General features: G+C 44.1%; 1 protein-coding gene across 2 annotated transcripts in view; it reads right to left on the bottom strand.

The window, feature by feature from the left end:
- The window catches only part of cep128 (centrosomal protein 128), a 428165-nt gene that overhangs the window by 230103 nt on the left and 174751 nt on the right, over positions 1-23311 (bottom strand). For both annotated transcript variants that reach the window (XM_086002651.1, XM_086002652.1), the window contains exon 14: positions 20589-20753. In XM_086002651.1, coding sequence (XP_085858777.1) covers positions 20589-20753 — 165 coding nt within the window. The remainder of the gene's footprint in view (positions 1-20588; positions 20754-23311) is intronic.

The following is a 23311-nucleotide window of genomic DNA, read 5'->3' as shown; positions in this document are numbered from 1 at the left end:
AAATTCTGTAGTTCATCCATGCGATCTTTAAATATTTGCCATTGCCTATCCACCGTCAACCCTTTAAGTAACGTTCCCCAATCCGTCCTACCCAACTCGCGTCTCATACCATCGTAGTTTCCTTTATTTAAATTCAGGAACCTAGTCTCTGAGTCAAATACTTCACTCTCCATCTTAATGAAGAATTCTATCATATTATAATCGCTCCGCCCCAAGGGGCCTCGCACAACAAGATTGCTAATTAATCCTCTCTCATTACATAATACCCAGTCTAAGATGGCCTGGTCTCTAGTTGGTTCCTCGACATATTGGTCCAGGAAACCATCCCGTATACACTCCAGGAATTCCTCCTCCACAGTATTGTTACTAATTTGGTTAGCCCAATCTATATGTAGGTTAAAGTCACCCATGATAACTGCTGTGCCCTTATTGCACGCGTCTCTAATTTCCCATTTAATGCCATCCTCAACCTCCGCATGACTGTTTGGGGGTCTGTATACAACTCCCACTAATGTTTTCTGCCCCATGGTATTTCTCAGCTCTACCCATACAGATTCCACATCATCAGAGCTAATATCCTTCCTTACAATTGTGTTAATCTCCTCTTTAACCAGCAATGCTACCCCACCTCCTTTTCCTTTTTGCCTGTCTTTCCTGAATATTGAATACCTCTGGATGTTGAGTTCCCAGCCTTGGTCACCCTGGAGCCATGTTTCCGTAATCCCAATCATATCATATCCGTTTACATCTATTTGCGCAGCTAATTCATCCACCTTATTACGAATGCTCCTTGGATGCTAGGTCCATCCAAAACATTAAGTTATCTTTTCTTACTCAGGTGCTGATTGACCAGCTGTGCATTTCCAACACCTTTGGTTTTTATTTCAGAATTGCTGCATCAGTGAGGATACTGGCTTAGAATGGTAACCGAGCCTGACTGCGAGGCTATGTCAATGATAATCCAGTTCTGACATAAGGTCATCGACCTGAAATGTTAACTCTGTTTCTCACTCCACAGATGCTGCTTGATCTGCTGAGTATTTTCAGCATTTTCTGTTTTTATCATCAATTATAATCATCCCTGCATTTATAACTATATCTCTGTTAATGAGAATTCAGCATCCTCGCAGTCTGCCTCAGTAAGTCGTAGGAACACGAGTAGGCCATTCAGCCCCTCAAGCCTATTCCGCCATTCAATGAGATTATGGCTGATTTGTACCTCAATTTTATCTACCTTCCTCAGCTCCATATCCCTAGATACCCTTACCTAACAAAAAAATCTATCGACCTCAGTCATGAAAGCTCCAATTGACCCCAAGCATCCACAGCCATTTGGTGGGGAGAGTTCCTGATTTCCCCTAGCCTTCAAGAGAAAAACTGTTTCCTGATTTCACTGCTAAATGGTCTGGCTTGAATTTTAAGATTGTGCCCTCTAGATCTGGATTTCCCCCATCAGAGGAGATAGTTTCTCTACCGAAGTCAGTAAGTCACTTCAAAAAAAAAAATCTACAAAAACAGAACAGCAACTTGCATTTATATAGCGCCTTTAACATAGTAAAACATCCCAAGGCGCTTCACAGGAGCGATTATCAAACAAAATTTGACACCAAGCCACATAAGGAGATATTAAGACAGATGACCAAAAGCTTGGTCAAAGAAGTAGGTTTTAACGAGCATCTTAAAGTAGGAGAGAGTGATAGAGAGGTTTAGTGATGGAATTCCAGAGCTTAGGGTCCAGGCAGCTAAAGGAACAGCTGCCAATGATGGAGTGATAAAAATCGGGGGTACGCAAGAGGCCAGATTGGAGGAGTGCAGAGATCTCTGATGGGTTGTAGGGCTGGAGGAGATTGCAGAGACAGGGGTGGGGGGGGGGGGGGGGTGGTGGCGAGGCCATGGAGGAATTTGAAAACAAGGATGAGAATGAGAACAAAATGACAGCCACATTTTATAACATGGATATTTTGGTACTGACGGAAATCAAGTGGGGTGTACTGCTTCTAATACATCATCAGCAAATAAGGTGAAAGCAGGGAATAATGGTAAAAAGTTAAAATTAAAGGCTCTTTATCTGAATGCACGAAGCATTTGTAACAAAATAGACAAATTAGTGAGACAGAGATAAATGGGTTTGATTTAATAGCCATTACAGAGACAAGGTGACCAAGGTCGGGAACTAAATATTCCAGGGTACTTAACGTTTCAAAAAGACAGGCAGAATGGATAAGGTGGGGGGTGGGGGGTAAGCCATGAAAATAAAGGAGGACAAAAGGACAGTAGTGAGAAAGGATCTAGGCTCAGAAGATCAGGAAATAGAATCAGTATGGGTGGAGATAAGAAACAAGGGGCAGAAAACACTGGTGGGAGTAGTTTATAGGCCCCCCATCAGTAGCTATACCGTTGGACAGAGTATTAATCAAGAAATATTAAGGTAATGCAATAATCATGGGGGACTTTAATCTTCATATATACTGGGCAAATCAAACTGGCAACGGTAGTCTGGAGGACAAGTTCATGGAATGCATTCGAGACAGTTTCCTAGAACAATATGTCGTGGAACTAACCAGGAAACAGGCTATTTTAGATTGTTTAATGAGACAGGGTTAATTAGTAGTCTCATAGTAAAGGATCCTCTGGGGAAGAGTGATCATAATATGGTAGAATTTCACATCGAGTTTGAGAGCGACATACTATCCGAAACTAGAGTCTAAAACTTAAATAAAGCCAATTACATAGATATGAGGGGCTACGGTAGATTGGGAAATTAGATTAAAAGGTATGACGGCAGATAAGCAGTGGCAAACACTTAAAGAAATATTCCAAAATTCTCAACGGATATACATTCCATTGAGAAATAAAAACTCCATGGGAAAACTTATCCAACCATGGCGAACTAAAGAAGTTAAGAACAGTATTAGATTAAGAGAAGAGGCTTATAATGTTGTGAAGAATAGTAGTAAGCCCGAGTGAGGATTGGGAGAGCTTTAGAAACCAGGTGACCAAAAAATTGATAAAAAAAGGGAGAAATTAGAATATGAACGTAAATTAGCAAGAAATATATCAGTGGAGAAAAACGACTTGAAAAACAAATGGGACTAAAAGCCGACAAATCCCTTGGACCTGATGGCCTACATTAAAAGAGGCGGCTGCAAAGATAGTGGATGCATTGGTTGTGATCTTCCCAAATTCCCTAGATTCTAGAACTGTCCCAGCAGATTCGAAGGTAGCAAATCTAACCCTGCTATTCAAGAAAGGAGGAAGAGAGAAAACAGGGAACTACAGGCCAGTTACCCTAACATCAGTCGCCAGGAAAATGCTGGAATCCATTATTAAGAAAGTGGTAACAGGGCACTTAGAAAATCATAAGATGATTAGGTAGAGTCAGCATGGTTTTATGCATGGAAAATCACATTTAACAAATTTAGTAGAGTTTATTGAGGATGTAACTAGCAGGGTAGATAAAGGAGAACCAGTGGATGTAGTATCTTTGGATTTCCAAAAGGCATTCAATAAGAGGCCACAAAAAAGGTTGTTACGCAAGACAAAGGGTTATGGGGTTAGGGATAACATATTAGCATAGATAGTGGCTTGGTTAATGGACGGAAAACAGAGAGTAGGGATAAACAGGTCATTTTCAGGTTGGCAGGCTGTAACTAGTGGAGTGCCACAAGGATCAGTGCTTGGGCCTCAGCTATTTACAATCTATATTAATGACTTAGATGAAGGGGCCGAGTGCAATGTATCCAAGTTTGCTGATGGTACAAAGCTAGGTAGGAAAGTAAGCTGTGAGGAGGACACAAAGAGCCTGCAAAGGGATATAGACAGGTTAAGTGAGTGGGCAATAGTTGGCAAATGGAGTATAATGTGACGAAACGGCATGTTGGCCTTTATTGCAAGGGGGGTTAGAATATATGAGTAAGGAAGTCTTGCTACAATTGTACAGGGTTTTGGTGAGACCACACCTGGAGTACTGTGCTCAGTTTTGGTCTCCTTATCTGAGGAAGGATATACTTGCCTTAGAGGCGGTGGAACGAAGGTTCACTACATTGATTCCTGGGATGAGAGGGTTGTCCTATGAGGAGAGATTGAGCAGATTGAGCCTATACTCTCGAGTTTAGAACAATGAGAAGTGATTGAAACATAAGATTCTAAGGGGGATTTACAGGGTAGGATGCCGAGAGGTTGTTTCCCCTGGCTGGAGCGTCTAGAACTAGGGGGCATAGTCTCAGGATATGGGGTCGCCATTTAAGACCGAGATGAGAAGGAATTGTGTTACTCAGAGGGCTGTGAATCTTTGGAATTCTCTATGGATACTGAATCATTGCGTACATTCAAGGCAGAGATAGATAGATTTTTGGACTCTAGGGGAATCAAGGGATATGGCGATCGGGCGGGAAAGTGGAGTGGAGGTCGAAGATCAGCCATGATCGTACTGAATGGCGGAGCAGGCTCGAGGGGCCGTATGGCCGACTCCTGCTCCTATTTCTAATGTTATGTCCAAACATAGCTGACCACTTTCTGAAATAAACACAATTGCAATTATAAAAGTTCTGCTTTCAATTCCTCCTCTCTTTTAGTCTCACAGTAGAATAGATATTTGCATTGGGCTTGTTAATCACATTGAATGAGTACCAAGTGAAAAGATTAATTACAACCATAGGTTTTAAAGTTCCAATTTTTTTTTTTGCTGCTGTTTTAGGTTTTTTTCTCCTGATAGGAGTAAAGTTTTAGCTGATGAAAAAGAAGGGTCAAAGCATTATTGCAACAGTGAGTCACCCTAGGCATTAATTTCCCATCAAAGTACATCAATTAGGGCTACAGTTTTTCAAATTAAAATAGTGCCCAGAGCCAAACATGTTTGGAGACTTTAAGCCATTTGCCCCGAATGGGAATAATCTGGCACTGTTTGTACATTGATGCATCATCCATACGGAAAAGGTAATTAAAACTTAAAGTAGGTCAAACACAGACCTAACATCAGGCAACTTAATACAGACTATCCAGTATGGTGCAGGAAATTTGCTTCAGTTATGACAAGAGTCCAAATAACAAGGCTCGTTTCACTCTGCTCCTAATGATTTCTCTCTGGCTGCTGACATGGCTCTGAATGCCACCGTATCCAACACACAAGAGGTTTACTTAGAGATCTGGGTGACCAAACAGCATTCACTGCTATATAGTTCTAGTTCCATATTTTCCTCCTACCTAAAGCTCTAGCATCCCACAATTTTAAAATCCAAATGTGCCTGCCCAGTACAAGTGAGTTGACGGTAACCTGGAGTACTACAAGAGGTCAGAGAACAAATATATGAGTGGATTTAGACAAGAAGTGAAATCCAAAGAAATTCTTTAGGCCTCTCCCAGGAGATTACATGGCTGCAGGGGAAGTGGGGGGCGAGGGTAGGAAGCGTCTAGTCCTGATGCCCCGACCATTATGGTGTGGGGCAGGCTTGATGGACCAGTTGGTCTTTTCCTGCCCGCCAATTTCGTATGTCCGTCATTAACAGATTGCATGTAAATGGAATGATGGCTTCTGTAAGGGATCAGGAAATAGATCAGGAAATTAAGTGTACACGCCCAAAAGGCATAACCCGTCTTTTGTCTTTACATATGCTGACTGACCTGTGTATTTCCAGCAGGTTCCGTTTTTATTTCAGAATTGCAGCATTCACCGATTTCCCTTTTTATTTTCTTTCATCGGAAAATGACAGTTGTGCTAAATAAACACATTTCCATTCAAAGCATTTTGGCATAAGTGTCGTGGAATCTTATAGCATAGGGGATGCCATTTGGCTCACTGCACCTGTGCCAACTTTGAAAGAATACCACCTCGTCCCATTCCCCGGCTCATTCCAAATACACTCTTACATTTTCCTTTTTCAACTATTTAGCCATTTCCTTTTGAAAATCTAAGATGGATTCTGCTTCCACCACTTTTTCTGGCAGGACACTCCATCTCTCCTACAAAGTTCTGTGTCCAAAAAATCTCTCCTTTTTAGTTTTTTGATCTTAAATATATGTATGCCCTCTAGTTACTGACAAGTGGAAATAATTTTTCCCAATTTACTTTTTCAAAACCTCACATAACATGCAACATCTTTATTGGATCTCCTCTTAACCATCTTTGTAATGCAAAGAGCCCCAGTTTCTCAATCTAATGGTCAGTCTTGGCTCAGTTGTAGCCAAGTGGTCTTAAAAACATATAGAAGATAGGAGCAGGAGTAGGCCATTCGGCCCTTCGAGCCTGCTCCGCCATTCAATGAGATCATGGCTGATCATCCAAATTCAGTACCCTGTCCCTGCCTTCTCCCCATATCCCTTGATCCCTTTAGCCTTAAGAAATATATCCAACTCTTCTTTAATATATTTAATGAACTGGCCTCCACCGCCCTCTGTGGCAGAGAATTCCACAGGTTCACCACTCTCTGGGTGAAGAAATTCCTCCTCATTTTAGTCCTAAATGGCTTACCCCTTATCCTTAGACTATGACCCCTGGTTCTGGACTCCCCGGCCATCAGAAACATCCTTTCTGCATCTAGTCTGTCCAGACCTGACAGAATTTTATAGGTTTCAATGAGATCCCCTCTCAATCTTCTAAACTCCAGTGATTATAAGCCCAATTGACACAATCTCTCCTCGTACGTCATTCCTGCCATCCCAGGTATCAGCCTGGTGACTTCAAAACCACTCCAGAGACTTGAGCACATTAATCCCGGCTGATTCCAGTGTTGAGGGAGTGCTCGGAGGTGCCGTCTTTCAGAGGAGACATTAAACTGAGGCCCCCGTCTGACCTTGCAGATGGCTGTAAAAGATTCCATAGATCTACTCGAATAACAGCACGGGAGTTTCTCCTACGATAGCAAAATACTGCAGATGCTGGAAGTCCGAAATAACAACAGAAAACGCTGGAAAAACTCAGCAGGCCAGGCAACATCCGTGGAGAGAGAAACAGAGTTAACGTTTCAGGTCGAAACCCTTCTACAGAACTGAGAAAAAAAAGCAGGAAATGAGACAGATTGAAAAGCAGGTTAGGGGGCTGGGAAATGGGGGAGGGGATGAAAGAACAAAAGGGAAGGTCTGAGAGGTGAAGAGACATTAAGAGATATTCAAGGCGAGACGAGATGGTAATGGGACAGGTAAAGAGACAAAGGATGGCTCTAGATGAAGTGTGAAATGCGCTGGCAGAGTGAGAGACAGCTGCCATGTGGGAGAGAAAAAAAGGAAAAGGCACAAACCAAAAGTGTGGATAAAAAATATATAAAAATATAATAGGGGCCGAGGTTATGATCTGAAATTGTTGAACTCGATATTGAGTCCGGAAGGCTGTAAAGTGCCTAATCGGAAGATGAGGTGCTGTTCCTCGAGCTTACGCTGAGCTTCCGTGGAACAATGCAAGAGGCCGAGGACGGTGAGGTCCGAGTGGGAATGGAGCGGTGAATTGAAATGACAGGCGACCGGAAGCTCGGGGTCACCCTTACGGACTGAACGGAGGTGTCCCGCAAAGCGGTCACCCAATCTGCGTTTGGTCTCCCCAATGTAGAGGAGACCGCATCATGAGCAGTGAATACAGTATACTAGATTGCAAGAAGTACAAGTAAATCGCTGTTTCACCTGGAAGGGGTGTTTGGGGCCCTGGACAGTGGGAAGTGGGGGAGGTATGGGGCAGGTGTTACATCTCCTCCGCTTGCACAGGAAGGTGACGGGCGAAGGGGAAGGGGTGCTGGGGGTGATAGAGGAGTGGACTAGGGTGTCTCGGAGGGAGCGGTCCCTACGGAATGCTGAAAGGGGAGGGGGGAGGGGAAGATGCGTTTGGTGGTGGGATCACGTTGGAGGTGGCGGAAATGGCAGAGGATGATCCATTGAATGTGGAGGCTGGTGGGGTGAAAGGTGAGGACAAGGGGAACCCTATCGTGGTTCCGGGATGGAGGGGCAGGGGTGAGGGCAGAAGTGCGGGAGATAGAACGGACACGGTCGAGGGCCAATATTTATCCCTCAACCACCATCACCAAAACAGATTATCTTGTCATTTATCACATTGCTATTTGTGGGAGCTTGCTGTGAGTATATTGGCTGTCGCATTTCCCTTCATTACAACAGTGACTACAGTTTATAAAAGTATATCATTGAAACGATTTGGAACATCCTGAGGTCGTGAAAGGCGCTATAGAAATGCAAGATCTTCCGTTCCTTCTTTCTTTCGTCTCTTCTCATGACTAGAGCTTCTCACCGATGGTACCATCTATAACAGTGGTAAGTACTACATGTATTATGAAGAAACCCATGACTGTTAAGGGAGCCCTTTTCTGATTTGCATGTGTTAAGGCCCTTTAGACAGTTATGTGACAACAAGGCACTTTTGCATTTTAAAACTACAGCCAATGGCAAAAGCACAATTCTCTAGCTGCAATTGGTACTATAAGCTTGCCAGAATCCCCTGTATGACAAAATGGAATCTGGTCCATTTTATCCTCAATATCAATCAGTTTAAAATAGTTTCGGAAAAGTATCACACTCAAGATACATGCCGTGCATTGTTTAAAGTCAGCCATTTGGCTTGGAAATGGGGGGGGAATTTTAACTTGGAGGAGTGCGTGGGTTTGGGCGCGGGTGGGGTTTAAAACAGGCAGAGATGCGAGCGCGTCGGGAAGCCGGCTCCAACCCGCTGACTTCCGCCTTTAACTCGAGCACATTAGGCTGCTTGCGTGCAACCCCCTCGGGAGAGGCGGATTGCCTATTAACATATGGCAATCGCTCAATTACCACGATATTTCGACAGTTTTTAATTTAACGTTGCACCCACAAGTTTCCCAGGCTTCCTGAAACTCGCCAGTGAAAGCAAGGCAAGAACGCAACGGCAACGGAGGGGCTGATTAAAACTCATGGAAATACTGCAATAAATACTCAGTACTCACAGCTGCTTTCTTACCTACTAGTGGGAAAGGGTTGGTTCACAGTACTTTTGGTGAGAGTTCACTTTCTACACTTTGGAGGCTTTCTGAATCACATCAGGATGGGTGGTGCCTTGGCTACCTTAGCCTGGACATTCGACAAGGAGCAATATGACCAGCACCAGCATTAGCACCAGCCTGCTGTTCAGAGACTTGCAGCTGGACAGCAGAGAGGAGAGCAGCACAGGGGTGCAGCTCGCAGGAGGCACAACCCATGACACAGGGTGTGTACAGGGAAAGACTGATTTTCCGTGACATGTCGGAACTGCAGTGATTCAGGAGGCTCAAGTTGTCACGTCTTCAACAGTAGGAAGACCTGCTCCCTACTGGACCTGTTGGCCATGCGTTACTAGTGGCTGTCAAACTCAACACCGCCCTCAACTTTTTTCCCTTCAGATCCTTCCAGGGCTCTGCTGGAGACATATCCAGGATCTTCCAGTTGGCAGCCTACAAATGCATAAGACAGGTGACTGATGGATTGTTTGCCAGGGCCGGTAATTATACCAACTTCGCCTGCAATGACAGTCAGAATGAGTGGGCACTCAGGTTTGTGACTCTGACTAGCTTCCCACAGGTGCAGGGCATCATCGACTGCACACACGTAGCAAGCCGGACATCCCCAGATCAACCAGGAATATTAGTCAATTGCAAGGGCTTCCACTCCATCAATGTGCAGCTGGTGTGCAACCACCAAAAGATATTTCTGCAGGTGTGCGCAAGATTCCCAGGGAGCTGCCATGATGCTTTTGTGCTGAGACAGTCCAAGCTCCCAGATGTATTTGGACCTGGAAGCACACTTAAGGGGTGGCTGCTAGGAGACAAGGGATATCCACTTCAAACTTGGCTGATGACACCCGTCAGAAGTCCAACCAATGAAGCCCAACAGCGCTACAATGAATGCTACATGACCACCAGATGTGTGATCGAACAAGCTATCGGCATACTGAAGATGCGCTTCAGGTACCTAGACAGATCTGGAGGCGTCCTTCAGTACGCACCAGCCAGGGCATCCAGAATGGTCGTGGAGCTTGTGAAGACCCCACCAAAGACTGCTCCACCTGCACCTGTGAAGGGGCAGACTCAGCCATGGACACGAGGCAGCATGTCAGGTACTGACTCTGGGGGCGGGGGGCAACAGGTGAGAAGTGGAAGTCCGTTGAATGGAGTTCCCACTTCCATGTCCCCTTTCACCACCATCCCTCTCATGGGCCAGCCACACTTCACTGCTACAACTCTGCTGGAGAGCACTCTGGTGCAGATCAGTGTGGCACTGTAAGCCCAAAGTACATAGATACATAGAAGATAGGAGCAGGAGTAGGCCATTCGGCCCTTCGTGCCTGCTCCGCCATTTAATGAGATCATGGCTGATCCTTTAATTCAGTATCCCGTCCCCGCCTTCTCTCCGTAACCCTTAACCCCTTTTGCCCGTAGAAATATATCTAATTCCCTCTTAAATATATTTAATGAGCTGGCGTACACTGCCCTCTGTGGCAATGAGTTCCACAGGTTCACCACTCTCTGAGTGAAGAAATTCCCCCTCATCTCTGTCCTAAATGGTTTAGCCCTTATCCTTAAATTATGTCCTCTAGTTCTGTTTTCACCCGCCAAGGGAAACATTCCTTCTGCATCCAGTCTGTCTAGACCTGTCAGAATTTTATACACTTCTATGAGGTCCCCTCTCAATCTTCTAAACTCCAGTGTGTACATCCCTAAACTACATAGTCTCTCCTCATAGGTCATTCCCGCCATTCCTGGTATCAGCCTGGTGAATCGCCGCTGCACCCCCTCCATGGCAAGAACATCCTTCCTCAGATGAGGCGACCAAAACTGTACACAGTACTCGAGGTGTGGTCTCACCAGTGCCCTGTACAGCTGCAGCAAGGTATCCCTGTTCCTGTATTCTAACCCTTTTGCTATGAAGGCCAGCATACCGTTTGCCTTCTTGACCGCCTGTTGCACCTGCATGCTCGCCTTCAGTGACTGGTGTACAAGAACACCCAGGTCTCTCTGTACTTCCCCCTCTCCCAATCTATTGCCATTTAAATAATAATTTGCCCTCCCGTTCCTGCACCCAAGGTGGATAACTTCGCACTTGTCCACATTATAGTGCATCTGCCATTTATCCGCCCAATCGCCCAGTCTGTCCAAATCGCTCTGGAGCTTCCTGGTCTCTTCCTCTGAGCCCACCCCACCTCCTAGTTTAGTGTCGTCTGCAAATTTGGAAATGCTGCATCCGACTCCCTGATCCAGGTCATTAATGTAAATTGTGAACAGCTGGGGGCCCAGGACAGATCCCTGTGGTACCCCACTTGTTACTGCCTGCCATTCAGAAAATGAGCCGTTTATTCCAACTCTCTGTTTTCTATCTGACAGCCAGTTCCCTATCCACGCCAAAACTTTCCCCTTTATCCCATGAGCCTCAATTTTCCATGCTAATCTTTTATGTGGGACCTTATCGAAGGCCTTTTGGAAGTCCAGGTACACCACATCTACTGGCTCTCCCCCATCTATTCTACCAGTTACTCCCTCAAAAAATTCCAATAGATTAGTCAAGCACCTGTTATCATATTTAAGGCGGCAGGCATGTTGGCATCCAGAGTGTGCATGGACGCATTTGATTGCCGTGTTTGATGTTCCACAGAGCTGGTCACTCTATCCATGGAAGAACACATCATCACAATGCCCTGCAACATCAACCCACTCATGCTCGAGGTGGACTCCTCCATTCTCTCTGCAAGCATGGTCAGTGTGCTTGGAAGGCCTGTCAGTGCTTCGCATATTGTCTGCTGCTGCTCAATGATTCTCCTTTACATCGACAGCCCCCGTGGTACAGCATCTGTATCAAGCTGAACAGAGCTTGGAGGGCTGTGCCCTCTGACGCAGCCTCTCCACAGCTATCACTGCCACCACTGTCTGCTCTTGCTCTCTTATGAAGTGTGAGTCACCAGGTGAAAACCCAACTATCTGTCTAACTGGTCCCACCGAAGTGAGAGTACCTGAGCTGATGCATGGTAGGCATGAGCCCTGTAACGGTGTGCCCTCAGAACGAATCAGCTCCTCTAAGGATTTGTCGTCCGCGAGGTCCATGGACTCCTGCTGCACACAAGGCGGCCCTGGCAGAGAGAATATGAGTGCTGCAAGACTTGAGGGTTAAGATATGTCCCCATCTCCGATGGCCAGGGACAGTGAAATGCCACTGATCTCCAGCGTGTCCTCCTCTGCGGTGGTTAGCTGGGTAATCTGTGGAGGACCACCTCCGGTTCTCTCGCTTGTGGTCTGTGCTCTCTTCTCCTGCAACGGGCGAAAGAACAGACCTATGAGTGACGATAATGGCATGTGTTCACCCGATGGATGCATTTCGCGAGGGTGACTATCAGGGAGAGGCATGAAATTGCATAATGTTGAGGGTGCGTGCCAGTGGTGGATAGATAGATGGGGATGTGAGGGTGCATAGGAAGAGAAGGATGGGTGCTCGTGCTAGGTAAGTGGGTGTGAAAAGTGATGGGATGGAATAGGCTTGACAAGGCAGAGTGGGGGGGTGGGGTGATGCGCACAGCAGGACGTAGGTGAATGTGTAACTGTACTCGCCTTTCCTGACCTGGTTAGGTCATTAAAGTGCTTCCTGCACTGAATCCATGATCGTGGCACAATGCTTGCTGCTGACCTCCTGGGCCACCTCCAGCCACGCCTCCTTTGTGGCAGCAGCAGGTTTCTTCCTCCCATTACTGGGGAAGAGTATTTCTCTCTGGCTCCACACAACCTCCAGCAGTACATCAAGGGAGGAGTAATTGAAGCAGGGCGCAAGCCTCAGTGTCCAGAATCCGTTGTCACACCTTGACTTCTCTTGCTTCCAACTCCATCCTAGGATTGGCCCTTTAAATACTGGAGTTAAGACTGCATCATGCATGTCATCACGCCCACTACAGCACAATTGATGCCAAACCCGGATGTAAATGATATCGAGCTGGCTGTGTTAAAATGCCACTGACAGACGTATTGAACTTACTTCGGGTTTTTCCACACGATACTGGAATCCGGGTCCGCAGGCATGCTCTGAATGGAATTCTTATACAGACTGAGGTGAAATGTGCACTGCCTTCTGAGAAATATGTTATCGCGAAAGGAAGTTTGACCTGATAGAGGTGTTTAGGATAATGAAAGGGTTAGATGTAGAGAAAATTTTCCACTTGTTGGGGGGGGGGGGGGGGGGGGGGGAAAGAGTCCAAATCTAGAGGTCAAAGATAAGATAGTCACTAATCGAGGAGTAGTTGAGGCAAATAAGAGTATGAGCAAAGAAGTCTTACTACAATTATATAGGGCCTTGGTGAGACCACACCTGGAGTACTGTATACATCTGCTCTCCTTACCTTCCTTAGAGGGAGTGCAACGTAGGTTTACCAGACGGATTCCTGGGATAAGGGGATTGTCCTATGAGGACAGATCGAGTAGACTAGGTCTATATTCTCTCGAGTTTAGAAGAATGAGAGGTGATCTCAATGAAACACATAAAATTCTTAAGGAGTTTGACAGGGTAGTTGCAGGGAGGATATTTCCCCTGACTGGGGAGTCTAGAACTAGGGGTCACTGTCTCAGAATAAGGGGTTGGCCATTTAGGACTAAGGAAACATCCTCGCACCCTGTCAAGCCCCTTAAGAATAGTGTGGGAAGGTGGAGTGGAGATAGAAGATCAGCAATGATCTTATTGAATGGCGGGGCAGACTTAAAGGGCTGAATGGCCTGCTCCTATTTCTTATGTTCTTATGAATAGCATAGATTTAATGGACAGCTAGATAAGCATATGAGAGAGAAAGGAATAGAAGGATATGCATATAGGGTTCAATGAAGAGGGGTAGAAGGGAAGAGGGGTGGGAGGAGGCTCGTGTGGAGCATAAACGCCAGCATAGACCAGTTGGGACGAATGGCCTTTTTCTGTGCTGATTTGCTTGGTTAACCCCTTTTGAACAGGCTCTAGATTGCCATACTTGTACTGCGACCCGTGCTTCTGTAAATAACTAGTCACTGATGGAAACTGCTGCCTGATTCACTAGCTCCGCTTGTGCCCAGCACCTGATACAGGTGTAAACAGGGAGAGCAACACTGGGAGCCTGGCATAAGGCCAGTCGCCTGAAACCAGTGATGGAATATAAAAGTGCTCCACTTGCTGGAAATGTGAAATTTATGATTAAAAAAAAACAAAAAAAAAAACGCAATTGAACTTTCTGCCAGTCAATAAGTCAAGACCCCCAATCAGAAATTAGTTGGAATTATTCAACTAGCATAGTTCGTCACTTTTTGGCAAGTTCCTCCCACTTAAGAAATGAAGTGTCATTTGGGGATGATTTAACGGCATAGCAACCTATCTGTCGCCATTTCCCAATTTTATTGCAAAAAGAACAAATGGTGCCTGGGAGTGTAGAACATCCATTGTGTTATTTTTCAGTAATCAATTTTAGGACACTTGGTAAGCTTCAGTGATTATATCACAGTCATTAATTCTCCAGTGTGGACATTATCACTTATTAACTACACAAAACACTCTAGCCAGTGTTTCCTGCGACAGCACTGTCGGCACAACACAAAAGATAGATAAACCAGAATGAGAGTGTCGCTGCCAAATGCAAATACATTGTAAAAATAATGAGCACGTCAGTAATTTCAAGGCTGTAATTTCATCTTGCGTGTCAAACAATTGTTTGATGGCACTGTATATATGATCTGATCCCACTCAATGAAATCATTGCCTTGTAATCATCGCTAGATATCCATTATTCTCTGTATAAGTGAATCACACACAAACATGATATGGCCAGTCACTTACGAACCATTCTGTGTGTTACAGAAATAATAGTAACACAGCGACGCTACAATTTAAACACGTTAAGCTGCACGAACGCTGCTAAACTGTCAACACTGAACAAAGCCGTAATGAAGAACCATTAAAAAAAATAATTGAAGTGAATACTGTCTGTTGACTTGAACTGTCAGCATCTCCGCAATGAAAGTGAACAAAATTGAAATTGGTTCAGGATTCATTTATTACGGCGAATACAAGGGCTCAGCACGTAGGCTTAACTTAATTGTGTGGTGCAAGTGTCTATAGGGCTTACTTAAGTGATAAATGACCAGAGGTAACGTGGCAGCTTGATCCCTGCAATGTTTCTGCGACAAATCATGAATGCTAATCACATTTTTTTCCCAGCCGAGTGCAAACTTTACATCGCTAATTTGTGAATTAAGTACCTGGGAAAAAGGTGGTGTCGAGCCCTGCTATCACCTTTTATGTTTAATCCAAATTAAGGTCTCTTTGAAGGTACCCAGCTGCAAATCAACATAGGGACATTACGAAAGGGCACTTAGCCCAAATAATAATGAGCCAGATTTCGCAAGAGTTTTTGAAAATGGTTGCGACAGGAAATTTATCACCACTGCTGCAATATCTTAAGATAATGCAAAAAAAACCAGCTTTTTAAAAAAAAATTCTTTTAACTCTACACACAAGTAGGCATCAGGATCACTGTATAATTGCATAGAAACTCATTACAAGGGTTTCATTAGAGGTAGGCAGCAGGAGAGTTTCCTGGTCTAGTGCCACAGATAGCCAGTACATTTTAATAAAACTAATCTCCAAGGTTCCAGAAAAATACACCACTTACTCATCCTTTATTGTGCCTCATGTTACTCCTCAAAATTTAATGAAGCCTGCGCAAAATAGTAGCCTTTCAGCAACTGAGGAAGGGCAATTTGCTTATATTTAATGTTCAGTTTTGAACTGCAATCTTTTACAGAAAAGGGCAACGTGTGTGCAGTGTCCAAGCACTACCTAGAAATGCATCCATAGTCTGTAAAACATAGCAAATTGCATCTGGAATTCTACAAGAGAGATAATCCAATCTCATCTCGTTCTTTGTACCTCTGCATAATTTTAAATCAGTTAATGTTCTTGATCATTTTGAAGTGAGGTGGTCCAGCTGAATAACTTATCTCGCCCACAGTATGTGGAAGACAATAGTTATTGTTTATCCAAAGCTTATTTATCTTCTGCTCATTTCCTCCCACTCCAAGATAACTGATAGACCAATAGAAATCAGGTCAGTTACTTTTATAGGGAGTTTATAGGGGCTGGAGTATTGTGTCCAATTCTGGGCACCACACTTTAGGAAGGACGTGAAGGCTTTGGAGAAGGTACAGAGAGATTTACTAGAATGGTTCCAGGAATGAGGGAATACAGTTACATGGATAGACTGGAGAAGCTGGGGTTGTTCTCCTTGGAGCAGAGAAGGCGAAGAGAAGATTTGATAGAGGTGTTTAAAATCATGAAGGGTTTAGATAGAGTAAATAAAGAGAAACTGTTTCCAGTGGCTGAAGGGTTGATAACCAGTGGGCACAGATTGAAGGTGATTGGCAAGAGAACCAGAAGCGACATGAGGAAAAACCTTTTTGCGCAACGAGTGCTTAGGATTTGGAATGGTGGATACAGGTTCAATAGTAGCCTTCAAAAGGGAATTGCATAAATACCAGAAGGAGAAAAACATTGCAGGGATATGGGGAAAGAGCAGGGGAGTGGGACTAACTGGATCGCTCTTCGAAACAGCAGACTCAATGGGCCGAACGGCCTCCTTCTGTGCTGTACTATTCTATGATTCTGATGCAGTTCATTTCAGACTGAAGTGCAATCGCCAATCCTGGAGTTATGCAACAACCGTTAAAAAAAACAAAGTACTTACTAGTTCTGTGACACATTACATTTTGGAAAAAAGAACAGTGAAAGGAGGTGTGCCCTAATCAGAGTGGATCTATAGCAGAGTGGAGGAGCAGAGAGATCTAGATCTTCAAAAGGTGAAAGTACAGGTAGAAAAGGCCATAAAAGGTAAATGGGTTTTATAATCAACGTACAGTATTCCATACAAAAGCAAGAGATGTTAATTTTTACTCGACATTGGTTAGGCTACAGGTGAAATATAGTGCGTAGTTTTAGGCATCACATTATAGGAAGGAAAGTACAGCAAAGATTCACCAGAACTATACGAGGAATGAGATTATAGTCATGAAGAACGGCTTCAAAATTGGGGCTTTTTCCACTTGAAACGAGGAGGTTAAGGGGGAATCTAACAGAGGTTTTCAAAATTCTGAAAAGTTTTGCCAAAGTAAATAGTGAGAGATTGTCTCCACTGGTTAGTGAATCCCTAATAAGGGGACATAGACTCAACATTATCACGAGAGAATGAAGGGGCAGTTAGAAGACATTTTAAGAGGGCGATAGAACATGGGAAGCTCCACCATAAGTGACGACTAAAAAACTAAATACAGGAAACTCTCGATTTACCGGCACCTAAATAACTGGAAATCTCTGTTAACCGGCAAAATTCAGAAGTAGGTTCAGGTAAGTTTTACTTCATATTAGTGGCCGTTCCTGGATCTGTGGCTGTGTAACTGGGGCTCCTACACTTGTTGCTAAGCAACAGGGACACCTGGATCTTGTGGCCGGGGTTCCTGCACCACAGGGACGCCTGGATCTGTGGCCGTGTACGGGGCTCTCGTACCTTTTACTATACCTCTCTGTAATCCAGACTTTTTGATAAACCGGCACCACGCCGGTCCCGTCGGTGCCGGATAAAAAAAAGAGTTTCCTGTAGTATAAAAGGGAATTGGATAAAAAAAATATAAAAGTATGTGGGGAGAGGGCAAGTAAGTGGCACTACAATAGGTAGCTTTAGTTGAAGAGCTAACATAGGCATGATGGACCATATGGGCTCCTTCTGTGCTGCGATTTCTAGTCTATAATTACTGCACTGAGTCAAGACATACACATTTTTTTTTAAATTTCCATGTACTCCCCTCCTCGCTAATTCATGCTATGGTAATGATTCCGCAGTTGCCAACAGCTATAGAAGTCCCCTCCGAATTGCCCAATAGGTAAATTCTTTGTACGCAAGCTCTTTCGATTTGGGAATATTCCCTTTAGATTGGATAATTGCAATTGTAACTCCATTATTTAAGAAAGGTGAGACACAGAAACCAGGAAATTATAGACTTGTTAGTCTAACATCTGTCATGGGGAAGTTATTGGAATCTATAATTAAAGGACAGAGTGACTGAGCATTTCGAGAAATTTGAGCTGATCAGAGAGAGCCAACATGGATTTGTAGAGGGTAGGTCATGTCTAACAAACCTAACTGAATTTTTTGGGGAAGTAACTAAAGTAGTAGACAGGAGAATGTCTATGGATGTAGTTTATATGGATTTCCAAAAGGCATTCGCTAAGGTTCCACATAAGAGACTGTTAGCTAAAATTAAAGCTCATGGAATTGAAGGCAAATTATTGACCTGGTTAGGAGATTGGTTAGGCAGTAGAAGACAGAGTAGGGATAATGGGTATGTACTTGAATTGGAAGGAAGTGACTAGTGGTGTCCCACAAGAATCTGTTTTGGGGCCTCAACTATTCACTATATTTATTAATGACTTAGATAACACAATAGTAAACCATATATACAAGTTTGTCGATGACACAAAGATTGGTGGCGTGACAAGGCAAGTAGTGTAGACGAGAGCATAAAATTACAAAGAGACATTGATAAATTAAGTGAGTGGACAAAACAGGCAGATGGATTTCAACACAGACAAATGAGAGGTCATCCATTTTGGACCAAAAAAGGATAGATCAGAGTATTACTTAAATGATGAAAAGCTAGGAACTGCGGAGGTCCAAAGAGATTATAGGCTCCATATACACAGATCAAAAAAATAATCAAAAGGGCTAATAGAGAATGTTCGCCTTAATAACTAAAGGGCTAGAATATAAAGGGGAGGAAGTTTTGCTGCAGCTATACTACAGTTAGGCCACATCTGGGGTACTCTGTACAGTTCTGGGCACCGCACATTAGAAAGGATATATTGGTCTTGGAAGGAGTGCAGTGCAGTTTCACCAGAATGTTACCAAGGTTTAGATTATGAGGAGAGATTACATAAACTAGGTTTGTCTTCCCTGGAATACAGAAGGTTATGGGGTGATTTGTTTGAGGATTTTAGGTATAGAGAGAGAAACTTTGTCCGCTGGTGGGGGAGCCTAGGGCAAGGGGGCATAACCGTAAAATCAGAGCCAGGCCATTCAGGAGAGAAGTTAAGAAACACTTCTTCATGCAAAGGATGGTCGAAGTTTGGAAAACTCTCCCACAAAAAGCAGACGTTAACTCAATTAATAATTTTAAATCAGAGGTCGATAGATTTTTGCTAGCCAAGGGTATAAGGGATATGGAGCCAAGGCAGGTGGATGGAGTTAGGATACAGATCAGCCATGATCTCATTAGTTCAAGGGGCTGAATGGCCTACTGTTCCTATGTTATCAAAGTGACTGCCGGCAAGCCATTCAAACTCGTGGGCATCGCAGCCAAGCCTGATCTGATCCCCATCGAACGTCCACACTCCAGCATGGGTCACTGGATACAGATGAGTGGGAACCTTGGCTAAACTTGCCCCTTCCTAACCCAGGGATGTTGTGCCAATTAGTCTCACCAGGGCCTTCCTGGCTCGATTCCACTATCTCAGAACAGAGAGGGAATCAAGCGTGGGGCCTTCTTGGTCTAGCTAGGAGTCCTTCAAGAGTAAATTGGGCCTGTTCCTGGCTGGGGTGGAGATCACCTTTTACAGGAGGTAAGTACTGCAGGAAATACAGGGACAGAGTGATCTCCTGGACGAGTTTCGATCGTCTAGATGGGTCGGAGAGGAATTTCCCAGATTTTTTCTCCCAAATTGGCTATTGTTTTTTTTTAATCTGGTCTTTCGCCTTTCCCGGGAGATCACATGGGTTCGGGTGGGATGGAGAGTGAAAGTAGATTTGAGGTTAGGATCAGATCAGCCATGATCTTATTGAATGGCGGAGCAGGCTCGAGGGGCCGATTGGCCTACTCCTGCTCCTATTTCTTATGTTCTTATGTATGACTCAGAACCACATCAGCTGATAAGTTTACCCACTAAAGCTGTAGAGGTGTTAGTGAAACATCAGTTTCTGAATTTGAGCATATAATCTAGGCTGTTTGAGGGAGCGCTGCACAGTCGGAGGTGCTGTCTTTTGGATGAGATGTTTAAACCAAATGTCTGCCTGTTCAGGTGGGTGTAACTATACGAAGAGGAGCAGGGGAGTTATCCCAATGTCCTGGCCAACATTCATCCCTCAACCAACGTCACCATAAAACAGATTAACTGGTCATCTATCTCCTTACTGTTTATGGGGAGTGAGATTAGCTGAAGTGCTCGGCAGGGGCACGATGGGCCGAATGGCCTCCTTTTGTGCTGTAACCATTCTATGATACATTGCTGTGCACAGATTAGCTACTGTTGTCACCTATGTAACAGGGACGATACTTCAAAATAATTGACTGGCTACAAAGTGCTTTGGGATGTCCTGCAGATGTGAAAGGTGCTCATAAATGGATATTTTCTTTCTTGAACTACCACATTCAAAGGCAGCTTCACGTGGAAGCAAGTTGCAATCACATTTCAGCCATAGTTTTTCCATAGAAACATAGAAGATAGGAGCAGGAGTAGGCCATTCGGCCCCTCAAGCCTGCTCCACCATTCAATGCGATCATGGCTGATCATCCAAATTCAGTACCCTGTCCCTGCTTTCTCCCCAGGGAAACTCTTACCTTTTCTTCCAGTTCTTGCTTCATCAAATGGTACTTCCTCCTGAGCTTTGTATTTTCCGCCTCACCCTGAATTAGCTCTTCTGCGAGCTTGTTACATTCGGTTTTCATCTTTTCCACCTGACGTCGCTGTGCTTTTGCCAAATTCTTGTCATCCGCCAGCTCGGCCTGAGGAGCACAACAAAGCAGGAGCAATGACAACATTTCCAAAGGTATTCACTGCAACTTAAGTTTACGTAACCTTATTGTTTTGGCAGGCTCGTTATAAAGTGAAATTACACACTTGCATATTATACTGCTCTATTTACAAACAGGTGGTTAAAAAAAATTAAGGGGAAAAAGAGCACAGTCCAAGACGTTTCAAGTTCGGTTCCTACCTTACAACAGTGACTACACTTCAAAAGTATAGAGGTATAGAGGTGTAGAGGTGTTCGTGAAACATCAGTTTCTGAATTTGAGCATATAATCTAGGCTGCGCTTTGGAACGTCCTGGTCGTGAAAGGCGCTGTATGAATGCGAGTCTCTTTCTTTCTTTACTCCTGAGTATCTCTGCAGTAATGCTATCAAGTCATCAATTTGACATTATTGAGAATCTGGGAATTAGTATTCAACTTGTAATTTACACAGTGCAAGAGTCTGACTGATTCTCACGAAAGAGAGAAATGGGACCTTTCACAGTCATTGCTTTTGTCGTATTAAAGAGAGCATCAACCAACGAATGTCTCAATGCAGCAAGTGTAGTTCTATTATTAAAATGATAATATAGAAAACAGGCTGCTTTCCTGTATCAGATAGAGTTTGAAATTACTGTTTGTGCCACAATGTGTCACCATTTCAGTTTGAGTCCTGTTTCATCGATGAAAACTGGACAGCCAAGAAATTATTGCTCACCTCCATTTCCTCTCAATCCCCACAAGGAAACAAGTAAGGCATTTTGGAGCTCAGAAGAAACTGCCCTTGGTGTCCTCTTATAATGCATGTGTAAAGGTACAGAGAACGTTTTGTCAACATCATGGCCCATATTTCCGATCGGAGGTTTCCATCTGGAAAAAATCTACGCCCTTGCCTGAGGGCTCTGGAGGTCCGGACGGTATCCCGGGGCACAGGCGGTTCGCAAGTGTCCCTGGGATCACGTGGGCCATGGGGAGCCAATCAAAGAAGGGAATCCCCCTTCATACTTTTGACAGGTCTCTCAGCTTAGACTTGTCAAAAGTATGAATGGGGATCACTTAAAAAACACATCAAAACATTAAATAAATGGGTTTTTTTAAATCATGTTTTTTAAATTAGTTAAAATTACATTAAATTAAATATTTTAAACAAAAATTTAATTTTTTGGAAAAAAAATTAAAGTTTTTTATGGGGCTAAAAATAAACTTACCTTTTTTAAAAAAGTATTTTTAAATTATAAATGAGTGAAAAAATATTTTTTAAGCTCTTATGCTGGTAAAAGCAGGCTTTACGCGTGCTTTTGCCAGGCGTAAGATTTTTAAGGGATTTCAGCAGGCGGAGGTTCTCTCTCCCCCCCGCAGAGGCCCTTCTCCAGGGCAGGCACAGAATCGCTTCGCATGCCTGAAACCGGCACTTGCAAGGTCCCTACGGGTGTGTACACAGCTCGTACATACCCGTAGGGTTTGGAAAATACGGGCCCATAAATCTCGTCAGTCCAAATTCACTATCCTCTTATAGGATTACCTGCAGGACTACAGTATTTCACATATGCCCGTCGCAACTCTCCAGGATAACTCCACTTTTGCAATAACATTTTCAAGTACTTCTGAGTCAACCTCTTAAATGTACACACCTCCACACAGTTTCAGAGGAGCATGAGCAAAGGCCTCAAAGCATACTGCCTCCCTGTCAGCCAGGTAGGATGCATGATGTGAGGGGAAACATTTTTCAATAGAAGCAGGATCATCTCCAAACACAAAACGAAATAGAAGCAGCTTGACATGAATCAGTCATTCATGAAAGACAGACTTATGAAATAATACTGGGCGGTCAGCGGGTGGCGCTGTCCAGGGAGAGTATAAATACTCGGGCACGGGCCCAGCTTGCGCAGGACATTCTTAACAGGAACTAGTGAAGGACACAACTAGACCGCAATGTTGTAAAACAGTTGATTAAAGCTTTGTTTAACGCTTAGACCAAGTGCCTAGTAATTTTCTTACATCACAGCTTACAAGTGGGTTTCTTTAGCCCCAACCTGCGTACAGTACTTGAAAAATTATTCTGCAACAACTCTTGGGTATTGCAACATTAACAGCCTGGCTAAGGGCTAAAAACTCATTGCAATTTTAACTATTCAATTCAACTGTCACGCAGAGGTTGGATATTAGCCAGTAATCATAATGTTAAGTGTCAGCCTTGGCTCTGTGGTAGCATTCTTGCCTCTGAGTCAGAAGGTCATGGGCTCACATCCCACTCCAGAGACTTGAGCACAACATAGAGGCTGACACTTCAGAGCAGTGCTGAGGGAGTGCTGCACTGTTGGAAGTGGCCCCTTTTGGCTGAGGTGTTAAACCAAGGCCATGTCTGCCCTTTCAGGTGGAAATAAAAGATTCCCATAGCACTATTTGAAGAGGAGCAAGGGCGTTCTTCCAGTGTCCTGGCCAATATGCATCCCTCAACCGGCATCACTAAAACAGATTATCTGGTTATCTCATTACTGGTTCTGGGCCTTAAGGTGCGAAAATTGGCTGCTGCATTTCAACAATCAGCAATTG

Source organism: Somniosus microcephalus, chromosome 12 (genome assembly GCF_052327205.1).
Source record: "Somniosus microcephalus isolate GS21.2 chromosome 12, FLI_Smic_1.0, whole genome shotgun sequence".
Lineage (NCBI taxonomy): Eukaryota > Metazoa > Chordata > Chondrichthyes > Squaliformes > Somniosidae > Somniosus > Somniosus microcephalus.
Note: the sequence above shows the minus strand (reverse complement) of the source record. Positions and strands in the feature narration are given on the sequence as shown.